Source organism: Lasioglossum baleicum, chromosome 4, assembly GCF_051020765.1.
Source record: "Lasioglossum baleicum chromosome 4, iyLasBale1, whole genome shotgun sequence".
In the NCBI taxonomy this organism is placed as follows: domain Eukaryota; kingdom Metazoa; phylum Arthropoda; class Insecta; order Hymenoptera; family Halictidae; genus Lasioglossum; species Lasioglossum baleicum.
In genome coordinates this window covers 14,706,324-14,720,435 of record NC_134932.1, presented here as the reverse complement: position 1 = coordinate 14,720,435, position 14,112 = coordinate 14,706,324, and the positions used below count along the sequence as shown (strand labels likewise).

Below are 14,112 nucleotides of genomic sequence, written 5' to 3'. Positions count from 1 at the left end.
ACGGAAAAGAAAGTTGAATCAGGTTGAATATTTTTTATTTCTATCATTCAATGAAGTCGAGCGATCGACATCAAAGGTGCCGCCCGGAGTGTCGCCTCTTGTTGTATCCCTACTCTTTGTCCATATGGTGATTGATCTACATTATTCTACGTACTCCTATACCTCGTCTGTGTTTATATATACCATTGTATTTATTTTCTCTCATTCCATTCATGTCACTTGATGTACTTCGTAAAACCAGCTGACAAAAGAGCGTCCGCATATTTTCAGATAAAATTAAATGAGACTTCGCTATCGACGAAGTCCAAACGATGATTGCTGGACTGTCTCCTCCAGAGGGCTCCCAATGTCCGAAATCCGTGATCGGCATGCGCGTAGTACTCTCGCCTTCGTAAAATGTGTTTCAGTCTGTTTGGTTTTCTTAACTTTCTTCTTTCATCCGTGTAAAATTCGGTGCAGCGAAAAGTGGCATGGCCGAGTTGCTTTTAGATCCAAATATTCGGGGCTGGGTGTTCTTGCCGATCGTAGTAATCACCTTTCTCGTAGGTATTATCCGTCATTATGTTTCCATATTACTCGCCTCGCAGAAGAAGGTTGAGCTTCATCAAGTGCAAGACAGGTGATTAGTCGAAACCTTATATTTCAGAGTTTATTCACGGTTTATTCGTTATTGACGTTTTCATTATGTTTCTTCTAGTCAAGTGATGATACGGTCTAGATTGCTTAGGGAAAATGGTCAATATATTCCAAAGATGGCATTTATCAGCAGAAGACATTTCTTTAATAACGAAGAGACAGGGTATTTCAAGACACAAAAGCGTGCTCCTGTGTCGCAAAATCCAATCACTGATCCTAACGTGATGATAGACATGTTGAAGGGAAATGTTACTAACGTTCTACCTACCGTGCTCATAGGAGGATGGATCAATTGGATGCTGTCTGGTTTCGTTACTAGTAAATATCGAAGCTTATTATTTGGGTACAGTAAGTCCTCAACTAACATTTAAGTGTTGTATCTGTAAAAAGACAGAAACCATATAGAACGGAATTATTCTAGCAAGGAAGAAGTGTTTAATTTTCGAGGACTTACTGTATTTTAGTACTGGCTACAACTGAATTTCCTATTTGAGTAACACTGTAATTTTATTTCAGCCAAAGTGCCATTTCCATTGACGTTGCGTTTCAAACCAATGTTGCAACGCGGAATAGAATTAATTACCCTCGATGCTGCATGGGTTTCATCCGCATCTTGGTATTTCCTGAATGTGTTTGGGTTAAGATCGATTTACACGCTTGTTCTCGGGGAGAACAATGCTGCCGATGCTTTTAGAATTCAACAGGATGCGGTATCTGGTGCAGCAATGTCCATGCCACCAGATCCTAAAGCTGCCTTCAAGTCTGAATGGGAAGCATTAGAGATATACGAGCATACTTGGGCATTGCAAGGCGTTGAAGCAGATCTTATAGGATATCAAAGAGCAGATAGCGAAAGTATGTAGATTTTGTTTGTGATATCGTCGTTTTGTTTTACAACGATCTTCTTCTAACGTTCACGATTCACTTTTTACAGGTAGCAAATAAAATAAACGCATTTCACGTGCCATTAAAAAAGAAAATATTTGAAGTTTTAAATAATTATTAAATATTAATTATTTTAATTAGCACAGCAAATAATATATTATAATTTCCTCGGAGATACTGTTCCACAATTTAATCCTAGAAAGTCTTGATTAAATTTCGGCAATCTCGTGCATTCTTTATCGACTATATACAAAAGTTATCTATTTGTATAGATAGAGCATCTTACTTTCACTTTATCCTTCACTTTTAAGGTACAAAGGTATTCATATTTAATATTCATGGATCATTATACAAGTATGTACAATAAGATGTATTATAATAAATGTTTGTTTTATACATGTATGTTACAAAAATGTAGCATGAACTGCGTTTTAAACCCTTTAATACTTAGCTACTTTTTACATCGACAGTTAGGCACGAGCGTTCGCTCGTATAAAATTGATAACGCGTTGAATGCATATTAATTTCAATGATCTACGACCTATTAACAATTTAGGAATTCCATTTTTGGGTACAAGTCTGTTCTGCGATGGTTCTCGCACGGCATATTTCCGCGAACTTGTTGAACAAGTCCCAAATCTATTTCTGCTGTTGCTATATCAGTTGTATCGCTGCATTGAGCAATTACTGTTCCCCAGGGGTCTATAATCTAGCGAAAAGTATTTGATTCATATTTTGCAGAGAGTAAAGAAATTACAGATTTCTTGAACAGTGATATTTACCATGGCATGACCCCAGCTCACCCTCTTCTTGTTATGTGCACCAGTTTGAGCTGCAGCCACAACATAACATTGCGTCTCTATTGCCCGAGCTCGTAATATTACTTCCCAATGCGCAGCACCTGTTTGGTACGTGAACGCCGATGGATAAGTTAAAATTTCTGCTCCCATGTTTCTCAGTGCAAGGGACAACTCAGGAAAACGCATATCATAGCACTGATTCTCTTGCTAAGTACTTCCAATCCTTCTTTTTTAAGAATATTGTTTGTCTACGCAAAGGATACAATACCGAGTCCTAATTTACCAATTGGCGTGGACACAGGTGGTGCAATTTTGTCTCCTGGTTGAACATAATCCGACTCCATTAGCCTAACACCAGTACTTCTGTTATCCATATCAAATAAATGAGCTTTTCTATAAGTGCCAGCAATCTCACCATCACTGTTTATGACAATGTGCGTGTTACTTATTCGTTCATTGTTGGCTAACTATAATGATAATTAGTATTAATCCAAAAATAAATATACTCAAAGATATTTTGAAATATCTTACTGCTTCATGTAATCCACCTAACGAGAGCCAAATTTTATTGTTCCACGCAATTTCTTGGTAAGACTCTACTGTTGGGCCATCTAACGGCTGCGCCATAGCCACTGTATCTTTTTTATTATCTGCTAAGTAATCGCATGCTTCGGGAAAAAATGCCATCTATAGAATAGGATTTAATTATTAACTGACCAATGTTAAATAAATGTTTTCATACTTACACAAGCCGATCTGGATTTAGCTTTCTCAGCAAGTTCACGTACAGTTTTCAAGTTTCTTTCTTTATCATTCGTCGATGTCATTTGACATACAGCGATCAATGGGTTCTCCATGACGCTGTAATGTCTTGCGAAGAGTGTTCTGAAAACATATGTTTGACAACAAATAAAAAAAAAGCCGGTGATGAGAATAACACAAGTGACAGAGAAATCTCTAATACGAACAGATATTTAGAAATCGAATCGACATTACTTTGAATGGTTTATTTGATACACCGTAATTTTTTTACAATTATTACCTGCAATGTTTGACACTAGTAAAACCGATAACAAATCGCATGCTTATCATTTATTTACTTTACAGTTATGAACATTTCCAATCCTAGTACTCTCGTAAATATCAAACAGTGTAAAACGGTACACGTATACTAATTCCGCGCATCAATTTTATTATGACGTTTCCTTCGATGGGAGAAAACAACGATTAATAGAAATGATTAGTTACACTTATTACTCGAATTACACATTGCAATTGCTTTGAAGTTTGTTAATTCGAAAGGAGTGTCGAAGTCCACTAGGTTAGGAGCAATCTATAGTCGAACAGTGATTTCTTGATGCGCGCGCATACACACGTGACCTCTCGATGCGCGCACATCGACGTGACACTTCGAGATAAGATACTCCAAATCGAAACTTCATAATACACAGTTCAAAATTCGCGGTTTTCTTCGAAGACGGTCCAGTTCCTCTCTCACGTTCAGACGTAGCTTTTTCTGATTCGAATAATCAAATTTTACGTCCAAGTTGTCGAGAATTACGTTCGAGCAACGTTGCATCTCTCGAAAGTCTGCGAGCGAATAAGTGATAACAAGAATACTGACGCGTTTTGCGAGGAAGAGGTTTCCATTTCTTCTCGTATAAGTCCATTATACTTCTATCTCGATACAGATTGTCGCATTCTAATCTATTCGTTGAAAATGACGTTCAAACGAAAGGTGGGAACGAATTATTATTCCACCATATTACATTTTGTTGAAACTTGAAACTTTTTCGATAACTTTTTTCCAGCTACTCAATTATTCAAATAACCTCAAACCGGGAGATTTAATTAACGAAACGGAAGGCAAAGAGTCAAAGATTATTTTCAATAATAAACGAGATACTTTGTACTTTTGACTTAACAGTATTACAGCCCGTATCAAGACGAATTCAACGGACTAGTATACCATGACCTTCGGATGACCTTGAAGTGTCGTTTAGAAAAAAGAAGGTGGCCTTGACAATAACAAAAAGAACAAATTTTCGAACTTTTTTTTATTGCAATGTATAGCCAATCGAGAACTGATCAACTTTTGTTTGAAATATTTTTTGTCAGATGATCGCTAGTAGTTGAAAAATCGTGAAAAATGTTACGTGGGACACCTTTATAATGTTTTATAAAAATTACAAGACTGAATTTATTAAGATTTTTCACAATTTTTATAATTATACGTGCTCGATCTGGAGAAGGAAAAATTATCTGGGTTGACAGAAATGGCTTGATTTTCGAATTAAAATTGCTTCGAGTCCAAAGGGTTAACACGTGATTGTTAGCCTACTAAAGTATTGTTTATCAGATTAAAATGCGACAGTCTGCACCTTTCGATAACCGAGAGACCCAAACGAATGCTTGGCAATTTTGCTGTGCGAGATGTCGAGGAGAATGATTATTGAGGAGTAGCAAATATCGAGCGAGACTAGTGATGTCACAGTTTGAGCATTCCGTTAATTGTTCGACGTACGCGTCGCTATCTGGGTTTCCTAAACCTATAAATAATTCCGCTGGTTCCTCGTGTGTGTGTGTTTTTGTTCTTCGTTTCTTTATTTACTATTTTTATTAAATCGTCATAGTATATAATACAGAAGTGAGACATTCATTTATGAAATCCATTCGTTAAGCAGAAATAATTGTTTTTTTTTGTTCTCTCTCTCCGTTCGTAGGAGTTTTACGTTTATTGTGTTCCGTTAAAAAGTCGATAACAAAAGGGGCCAGTATATGCTCCTACGGAAGAGTCACGACTTACTAGTTATATCCGTTCGAGGACACTCAATAAATACTACTGTTCTATTCGTAAATGCATCCATATCGTTGTATGGAATTTGAGAGACTGAAAATCATACGGGCAAGGAGGGAAAATCGGGGTAGAGCGGGGAAAATCTCAATAAAATTTCTTAGTTTTCGAATAAAAAGATTCTAGGTGGCGCGCATAATCTCAATCCTACCTATAAAACACCGTTCCAAGGGCGCGCGATGACGGACAAGATAAAAATGTCGTTGAACACGTAAGTTATGTAAAATTAAAGCAACTTCCGGAAAATACTGTTCAGCATATAAAATCCACGTTTAAATGCACGGTACGTTATTGTTCGATAAAACTGGATTTGTTCGGTTTTAGGCACGCCACCCGGTATGTTTAACGAGGTCAAGTATGGACGAGCAAGGACGAGGAAGGACGAAGAGGTGGAGGATGCGTGGCGCTGCTGGCTGAACAATTGTTGCATCAAGATCCTTCTGGCGTGTAAGGTTGCAATCAGAGCTAGCTTTTATACAATGATAGCATACTATAATGATATCATATACGAAATAGTAGCCATAGTTACTTGGTGGTTTCGAAGATATGCAAAAATCTTTCTTCGTCACTGTAACCCCAATTACAGTAACTGTCGAGCAACTGTAGCTAATTTTTCTATTCACCGTTGGGGGCTTTGTATGCTAGCAGCGTACAAAAACTGGATAAAATCGAAGTTGGGGTCCTTCCTATGGGACATCCGAACGCGTGTGTAAGATAGTCGAGTGCTATACAATGTGTTACATTTCTGTTACAATTTGTTCGATTTCTTGGGTTTTTAAAACTAGCTTCACATGTTCGGGTGTCTCGAAAAATTAAGAACAGCTCGGGTTGCGACACACGGGTATGTTTCGGGACATGCATACACACATACACACGCACGCACGCTTTGAGAAAAAAAAAGAAAAGAAAGAAATCTTATTTGCCTTTCGTGGCTCGTATCGCCTTGCAAATCTCGATCCACGGGTGTCCGTAGGAACTGCAAATGTCACAGACGTTCGACGAGCTTGAGGATGGTTGACTAGGTTGGTGGCCGGGTGTACTCGGTGAGGACGAACCCTCTTTCTTCAATTTACACGTGGACGAGGAGAGATGTAGAAAATCGACCGACGGCGGCAGGGAGGCTGGTGCGCGGCTCTTGCGCGACGACGGCAACGTCGACGAGTTGTACGACGACGAGGAGTTCGAGGATGGTAGTATCGAGGGCGAACGCTCCAACGAGGGAGACTTCGCCGCTTGTATTGACCGGTTCGATGGCGACGACAGCCGCATACACCGTAGAAGGTTGAGTCAATCATTGAGCAGACCCTGAGACACGCTGATCAGCTGTTCCTTCAACACGCGGAACGACGGTCGGACCTCGGGGCAGTGGGCCCAGCATTTTCGCATCACCTGCAATCATCCAGTCAGCTTCATCTTATGACAAAAGAATACAACTCGGTATGGTAAGATCTTTAGACTAATACCATACAATTTCGCCATAAGTTCAAGATTTTAGGTGAACACAGTAATTCAGATTGATCAACGACGAACCTCATAAACTTCCTTGAAGCAAGCCTTGGGTCTCTCGAGGATCACACCACGTTGAACTCGCTCGACGACTTCAGTGTTCTTTAGGCGACCATAAGGCATCTTTCCACAAGTGAACACCTCCCACATGAGCACTCCGTATGCCCAGACATCGGATTTTGAGCTGAAGCGAGTGTAGTTCAAGACTTCTGGTGGCGCCCACTTGATTGGGAACTTAGCACCGCCGCTACTGGTATACTGATCGTCCAGCACATACCTAGAATCGAGTTTAGAGTACGTTTAGAACCCATTATCAATTTAACCATAGATAACTAAACTGTTGTGCGCGTTTACCTTGCCAATCCAAAGTCTGCGACTTTCACCACGTTTTCGGAGCCAACCAGACAGTTGCGTGCAGCAAGATCTCTGTGAATGTAGTTATGCCTCTCCAAGTAAGCCATTCCTTTGCAAACCTGCGAGCAGAATCAAAGTGTCAGACAAACTATATATATATATAAACGACTACCAATTGCAATTACTGATATATAACTTCACCTGTATGCACATGTCCAACAGAAGACCAACATTCGCTCCTAATGTTGCTTCATGGCGACGGAGGTAGTTGAGGAGAGATCCGTGTCGCATGTACTCGGTAACAATGTATATTGGCCTGTCTTTACTGCAAACACCGTACAGCTGAACCAAGTTCTGATGCTGAAGTTTCCTGGAAAGAACCATCCAATACTTATCGATCATTCTGATATAACGAATACATTTTCCAGGTGTTTAATCTTGCAGCAGAAGCTACTCACGTCATCACTTTAGCTTCCTCAATGAAATCGTCTTCGGACATAGTGCCCTCTTTCATCATCTTGACAGCAACGTCTATGGAGCCACGCCATTTGCCTCTGCGAACTACTCCGAACTGTCCGGATCCAAGCTCCTCCAACAAATGCAGCTCGGCTGGATCAATCTCCCACTTATCTGTGCATGGAATTAGGTTATTTATTTCTTTACTGATCTCGAGATAACTGCGTTACGGGGTATTCGTATTTTCTGCGAATTTTTAACATTTTAACATCTTTTTACAGAGTATGTCCTGAAGATGAAAAATCAGAATACCCCGTTATGGGGGTAGTCTCGTCTCTCATTTTCTCATTTCTCGATAATGCAAAGATTACGCCTCGTGACTGCTGCCTAGATTGATCTTTTATCTAGCGCTTTGGACTACTGAAAAACCCCATCTTTGCATTACCGAGAAATGAGAAACGAGTCTACCCCGTTAAGCTAGGCGGACACTGTCGCAGAGGGCTACGAACCATGACTAAGGCCAGCAGTCGGTGGTACAGGGCGATCGCAAGGGCTGGTCTTCAATCTGCTAGCCAAGCCTCCGCTATTGTGCTTGTGGTAGTTGACTAAATCTGGTATGGAGCCGCAGCAGTGCTTCTCCGACAAATAAAATTCTCCTCTGGTGTTCTGCTTGATGTGATAGTGCTTCACGTGAGGATGCGGGCTGCAACGGAATCTTTCTCTTAATTGCGGAACTGCGAACTGGAGGTATGGAACAGTTTGTAGGGGGTGGGGGGTGGGGATGGGAGCACTTACACTTTAGTGTAGAGGGAAAGCGTGTAGAGCCCTTTGGTAGAAGAGTTGCGGACAACGAAGCAGCCTTCCTTGTCTTCCTGTTTGAGCAATGATTCCGCGCGTTGTCTGGACATGTCGCCCACGTACCATCTGCAATGAAAAAAAAGAGGAATCAGGTGAATGCTCAGCAATTTCTACGAATTACCTCGTGAAATACTCACTCGTATTTCTGGAGACCCAGCAGCTCTTTCTCTTTGACATAGTTGCTGGGGATGTAGCCGATGGATCTGAAAGATAATAGCGAACATTTGTGAATGAGAATAATATATTAACCCCTTGCCACACGATTCATTTGATCTCTCGTAATAACTATTCGTCGTTTGGCTTTCCAGTTAAAATAATTTCGAGTGTGAATAGTTAAGGAGTATGTTTGATGTTTCTCTGACTAATATTTGATACTTTGGAGTTCTAGGAGCGCACTCTGAGCAATTAGAGATCGTGGTTTTGAACGTGTATTATTAACACACGTGCATTTGAATACATATACTTTAATGCGTGTCATTTTAAGTACACAGTGAATCAGGTATGTCTAGAGCAAACATAGAGAGATTTACTGTAGATCTTCGATTCAAGTTTGATCTAATAAAATGGAGTTGATTCGAGTCTCGTTTAGAAAGACAAGAGGGAAGGTCGAGTAAGTAGAATATGGTCTCCCGAGTTCAGACAAGTAGAATAAGGCGAGGGGACGACGATTGGATCAGTAGAATCTGATCAGAATGATCGAATAAGACCCTGCTAACGAAAATTGAACGATCTTCGGTGAATTCGGTCGAACGAGTACAACAGTCAGACGAATCAGAGGAGTAGGCAATTCTCGGTCAGAGTAGATATACCTTTGGGACTCTATCAAGTAATCGAATTAGAGTGCTTTTGATCGGGACGCGGAATAAAGGCTTCAACAGTCGCACAGCTGTCAAAGGGACGACTTGCAATGCCTACGCTTCTGTTATTAATCAGTCACAGTGTTCGTAGAAGCCCATCTCATTGGGAGATCGAGTTACTTAAGTTTTAATGAGACCCAGTTAGCGATCCTCCAGAGGATATTACCACAAACAACGTGTAAGTGATATGCGTAAGACTGTTGGAAATTTCGGAAGAAAGTTTAACATTGGAACCCCGGGGAGAATTCTATCCTCGCTGGCAATCTAGCGATCATTTCCGCCTAATTGCGACCACCTGCGTCTTACATTGCACACCGTTGGCAAACGTTATTATCGCAAAACCGTAGCAGCGGCCCAAAACTTGTACACAAAACTATGAATCCCGCGAATTCACATGAAATCGACGTTGTCCCGATGAAAAGACAATGGAGCCTTGAACTCCTAGTTATTAATTATACGCCGTAGGAGTCACGGGTATAGTTCCCGGGCCATCCCCGTTCCAGATCAAGTTGCTTAAGTTTTAATGAGAGCCAATTAGCGATCGCGGCACTCGGCATTGTTAGGGGGATGTGTCGCCAATAACGAGCTAGCCAGTCGGCGCACAGTGGCCATTATGGGCTGGAATCCCGTTTTTCGTGGCCAAAAGTCAATTTTTTCAAGTTTCGTATATTGAACAAATTTGTCTGTAAAGTGACAAACCTTTAAAACACCCAGATCCAAAATATAACTAGGTTTAGATGATTCTGTGACGAGATGTGGCGTTCCAAAATTTCTAACTGGCATCGAGACGAATTCAAAGACCTATAATAATATAATATTATACCTTGAAATAACGCTCAGCCCACTGTGAATGGGCCAGAATCGCAAAAATACCCGCACAAGTCCCGATATTGCATTTGTCTATAAAATCAATAAAGCAATTCGACTTAATTGGAACGTCGTTTACGGCATAAGAATTTCCAGGCCGATTCCAGCCTTGACATTTTATGAAAATGGCCCACAAAGTGTGTTTGTTCGGTGCTCGATTCTTCCTCGAAGTTTCGACACGCGAAAATGATCGGTTCGGATATTTCACGCACGTCCGCGCATCGATTAGGCGTGCATAGCAATATCGGGTCCCGTCCCGGTTCTCCTTGGCTCTCTCGAGCGTTTCCTTGACACGAGCCGCGGTTTCCTTATGGTTGCCAAGGCCGGTGTCCTCCCGCCGACCATTTCTCCTCGCTGCCAACACGACTCTCCCCGTTCCCCCTTCGTACCGCTTATAATCCGCTTTTGGGAATACTAAGCAGTTATTATTGGAATATGAAGCGACGCCGAACTAAGCCTTTAAAAGCACTCGACGACTTGATACCTTGAAATTAAAACGGAAACAATATCCAGCCCTCGCTGGATACCTGCGACGATGCTTGCACAACTGATGGGGTTGCATTAATTCGGATTTTCACAGGAACGTGACCATCGATGTTGGCTGACTTTGTGCTGGATAGGTTCTTGACAAGTTTGTTTGACTAGGTTGTTGGGCTGCCGGAATATAGAATGTTTGTTTATGGATCAAGATTGTTTCTAGTGGGGAAACTGGCGAGTGTCGTTGAAGAGCTCCAGAAGCAGGCATTTTTTTGAAGAAATTGTTTGTTTATAGGGAAGGAAACCAAAGAATTTCACACGGTATACGGAAAGCGGCAACATCAATTATAAAAATTGAACTACGAACACCTTTCGCACTGCTTCTTTTTTGTCTTATTTATACGTTGCTTTCAGCATGGTTTCGTCTCTATTTCTTTGCTTATCTCTTCACGTTTGTACGTTGCCTGTAGCGTCTGTACTTTTTCCCGTTTTGTCGTGTTCGCGCAATTTGTATAAAAATATTCGTCTCACAGAGAGGCGAAAGAATAACGAAAGCAACAAGAGCTCATCGAATGCTTCAGCAGAGATTAAAAGGCACGAGTAATTGCTTCAACTTGATTACTCCGCATCATTTCTCCCGGTTCATTGCGATTTTTATGCAGAGCCGCGGCGTTTATGCACCGTGCAGCGATGCACAATGCACCGGCGCGGCGCGGCCTCGCTCGTGTTTTACGTTTTACGCACCCGTGTTCGTCTTTGACTTTCCACCAGTGCTCCTGAGAATCGTCCAGCACCTCGTACTCGGCGCCCTGAAATAACAGAAGTTAATTTACCTCTGACGAACCGTCTGTTTCCCGCGGAGGTTTTATAGTGCGCTATACATATGTGTCAGCATAAGCTCCGCGGTCCCCGTGAAAGCTCTCCCAGTTTATGGATTAGCATCGTCGCCTTCGAACCCCGTTCATTTTCCAACCTCTTGTTATCACGGACGGATTTTTACAATGGAAAGAACAACACCGGCGAGCCGCGTTTTAGTTTCGTTTAGGATAATATTAACTTTCGGACTTGGCTCTACTTTGGTCTTCAGCCTCCGGAGCTATTTTTTCAACCGGCGCGCCGGTGGTTAATTTCAATTTTTAATTTGTTTCCCTTCAAGCCCTCGTACAAGGTGTATAAAAAGTAATGGTCATCCGTTCTAGGGGTGAACCAACACCACTGGATCGGTGGACAGTTGTAAGAGAAACTTGCCGCAAAATTGTTTGTAACAAAGAAAATTGTTGGTAAAGTTGTTTTTTACATCAACACCTTCCACTCATCCAGAAAAAATAGTTTCGATGAGTAGAAGGCGTTGATGTAAACAAAAACTTTAACAACAATTTTCTTCGTTATAAACAATTTTGCGGCAAGTTTCCTTTAAAAACTTCCAGCGATCCTGAGGTATAGATTCACCCCTAGGACGGATGACCATTACTTTTTGTACACCCTGTACATGTTTAATACCGCAAGAACTTACTCGCAATAATATTCTGCTAGATTACAAATTCGTTACACGCGCCTCCGCAACGTCCAAATAATTAATTAAATTATCTAATCTAATTACGCCGACGTGCTCGGCGTGTTGATTTTGTTTCGAACCACTAATTCGCGTAGCAGAGTTAATAATAGCGAAAAGCTTGTAGATATTGCTGTTTTATGCTAAATCGATATTCGTAATTAACTGTATGATTTGCTCGCCATTTAATCGTCACTGTCCTCGAAATGTTCTCCGAAACAGTTAAATATCACCGGGTTGCAAATGTCATGCATTTATGATTCGAAGGAGTGAGTAAAATACGAAAGGGCGTACACCGTCGTGTTCGTCTCGATTTATCGTCTTCTATATCAAATTTATTCAAATCGGTAGTAGAAGTAAGTTTGTTTCTATTTAAACTAGAATTTATTCAAACAACATCAAAATCTATGCAAACAATCACTTTCGTGGAACAAGAACGAATTTATAGAAGAAACATTTTCATAATTTTCTCAGCTGGGACAGCCGGCAGACTCTAAATCACGTGGTCTCGATGCCAGAGGTGAAGCATAGACTTCGGTTGCAATATAGAGGGTTTCTTGGTGAAGATATCAGGTAGACTAGTCGATCGTTTCACGGAGCAACGGGACAGCGGGGTTCGGAAGCTTTCAACGATCCCCGACGAGCTTTCGAAACGCTTTTTACGGCCGGCCGGAGAAATCGAATAACGTTACACGAACCCGGCGCGGTGGCGCGGGTGGAAAACTGCCGGGAAAACCGCGATTTTCGTCGTCCCTCGCTAAACCGTATCCCCCGGACCGGTTTTCCACGTCGCTCGTGTTTGTTCCCGGAGATTTTTATATTTCCCGTGTATCCCCGACCGACCCAGTTTTCCATTCTTTCTTTTTATTCCCTGTTTGCCGCCTTTTTTCTCTGGGTTCTTTTTTTTTGCCTTCTCTCTCTTCAACGTTTCGTCTCTATCGGGCGAACGTCGGGAGATGCGTCGGTGTATCATCGAGCACGGATGAAATTGAGCGAAAACCCGAGAAACGTTTTCCGGCTGAAGAGTCTCTCTTTCTCTCTCTTCCTCTTTTCTCTCTGGTTGTGCACCGGGATTTCTTCGAGCCACGGGAAAAGTGTATCTCGATTATTGCTCGGTCCTCGACCAGCAGAATTCACAGACCGATCGATCCTCTCGCGGATTTGTTCACGGAAATGTCGTGCATTTTATTCGTACACAAAATTTTCTGTTGTAGTGCACACGATTTTCTTGCTTAATTGTCTGGAAGTGTGCTCTGTGTACCCTCCCATAACAGGAATAATTCGTATATCGTTTTATAAGAAACTCGCAAGTACTGCAAACCAGATCAAATGAAATCAAATTGCAAATTTTGCTCCGCGTTATAAGAGGGTTCTGTATTAATGGGGTAGTCTCGTTTCCAGGATTGCAAGGGTGCGGGATGCGCGTTCTCATTTCTCGATAATGTAAAGATGGGACTTTTCAGTAGTCAAAAGCGCTAGATAAAAGATCAATCGACGCCGCGATCACCCTCAAAAATCCTATTTTTACGTTTACGAGGCGTAATTTGCATTATTCGGCAGCATGTAGCGAATACGTAAACGCAAAATTTTATAAAAAAAAATTAAACCGACTTCGAAAAAACGCACTAAAAAAATGCACTAAAAAGTATGAAATAATTTCCATTTAATTTATGCGAATACACACGAACGTAAGTACAATACAATCGTCTCGGAGGCGGTGCAAAATTGAATATTGACGACACTGGAAATTACGAAAATCCTTCAATTCTTCTACATGCTTTCACATATTAATGTATCTTCTGTTCCCACCTACTGATTTCCAAGTTAACAGACAGTAGGGAGACACCCTACAAAATACAGAAGGTTTTATCCTGATTGGTCCATCCATCTCGGAGTAATCGGTGAACATATATGAAATAATTCATTTTTCGCAAATAAAATCGTAAGGAATTGAAAAATTCAAAATTTTTTTCACGGGACCACCTTGGGGACATATGCACTCTACAAGAT

The 14,112-nt window shown here is 41.2% G+C and overlaps 3 protein-coding genes across 12 annotated transcripts in view; 1 reads left to right on the top strand and 2 right to left on the bottom strand.

The window, feature by feature from the left end:
* Positions 1-331: 331 nt before the first annotated feature.
* Emc3 (ER membrane protein complex subunit 3) lies at positions 332-1,934 on the top strand. The gene is made up of 4 exons (XM_076422529.1): positions 332-619; positions 698-954; positions 1,153-1,491; positions 1,571-1,934. Exons 1-4 carry the CDS (start codon positions 471-473, stop codon positions 1,579-1,581), a joined length of 756 nt encoding a protein of 251 aa, XP_076278644.1. The 5' UTR covers positions 332-470; the 3' UTR covers positions 1,582-1,934.
* On the bottom strand, positions 1,877-3,506 carry Nitfhit (ntrilase and fragile histidine triad fusion protein NitFhit). Its single transcript, XM_076422526.1, has 6 exons — positions 3,364-3,506; positions 3,068-3,206; positions 2,853-3,008; positions 2,585-2,788; positions 2,304-2,516; positions 1,877-2,230 (listed from the first exon to the last, which is right to left on the bottom strand). Exons 1-6 carry the CDS (start codon positions 3,411-3,413, stop codon positions 2,066-2,068), a joined length of 927 nt encoding a protein of 308 aa, XP_076278641.1. The 5' UTR covers positions 3,414-3,506; the 3' UTR covers positions 1,877-2,065.
* Btk29a (tyrosine-protein kinase Btk29A) overlaps positions 3,314-14,112 on the bottom strand; it is a 259,480-nt gene continuing 248,681 nt past the window's right edge. For 8 of the 10 annotated variants that reach the window (XM_076422491.1, XM_076422493.1, XM_076422490.1 and 5 more), the window contains 9 exons: positions 11,295-11,359; positions 8,487-8,552; positions 8,287-8,415; positions 8,001-8,194; positions 7,494-7,665; positions 7,237-7,405; positions 7,036-7,154; positions 6,706-6,958; positions 4,905-6,564 (listed from right to left, as the gene is read on the bottom strand). In XM_076422491.1, the coding sequence (XP_076278606.1) occupies positions 6,463-6,564; positions 6,706-6,958; positions 7,036-7,154; positions 7,237-7,405; positions 7,494-7,665; positions 8,001-8,194; positions 8,287-8,415; positions 8,487-8,552; positions 11,295-11,359 (1,269 nt within the window). In that variant the 3' untranslated portion in view covers positions 4,905-6,462. Of the gene's footprint in view, positions 6,589-6,705; positions 6,959-7,035; positions 7,155-7,236; positions 7,406-7,493; positions 7,666-8,000; positions 8,195-8,286; positions 8,416-8,486; positions 8,553-11,294; positions 11,360-14,112 lie in introns of all 10 variants that reach the window. The other 2 variants (XM_076422489.1, XM_076422492.1) reach the window with 2 other exon arrangements.

Coding starts and splice junctions, on each gene's coding strand:
- Emc3 (XM_076422529.1), top strand. CDS start 471: ATGGCCGAGTTGCTTTTAGATCCAAATATTCGGGGCTGGGTGTTCTTG. Junction 620..697: donor CTTCATCAAGTGCAAGACAG/GTGATTAGTCGA, acceptor TGTTTCTTCTAG/TCAAGTGATGATACGGTCTA. Junction 955..1,152: donor GCTGTCTGGTTTCGTTACTA/GTAAATATCGAA, acceptor ATTTTATTTCAG/CCAAAGTGCCATTTCCATTG.
- Nitfhit (XM_076422526.1), bottom strand. CDS start 3,413: ATGATAAGCATGCGATTTGTTATCGGTTTTACTAGTGTCAAACATTGC. Junction 3,207..3,363: donor ACTAGTGTCAAACATTGCAG/GTAATAATTGTA, acceptor ATATGTTTTCAG/AACACTCTTCGCAAGACATT. Junction 2,231..2,303: donor TGAGCTGGGGTCATGCCATG/GTAAATATCACT, acceptor ACTTTTCGCTAG/ATTATAGACCCCTGGGGAAC.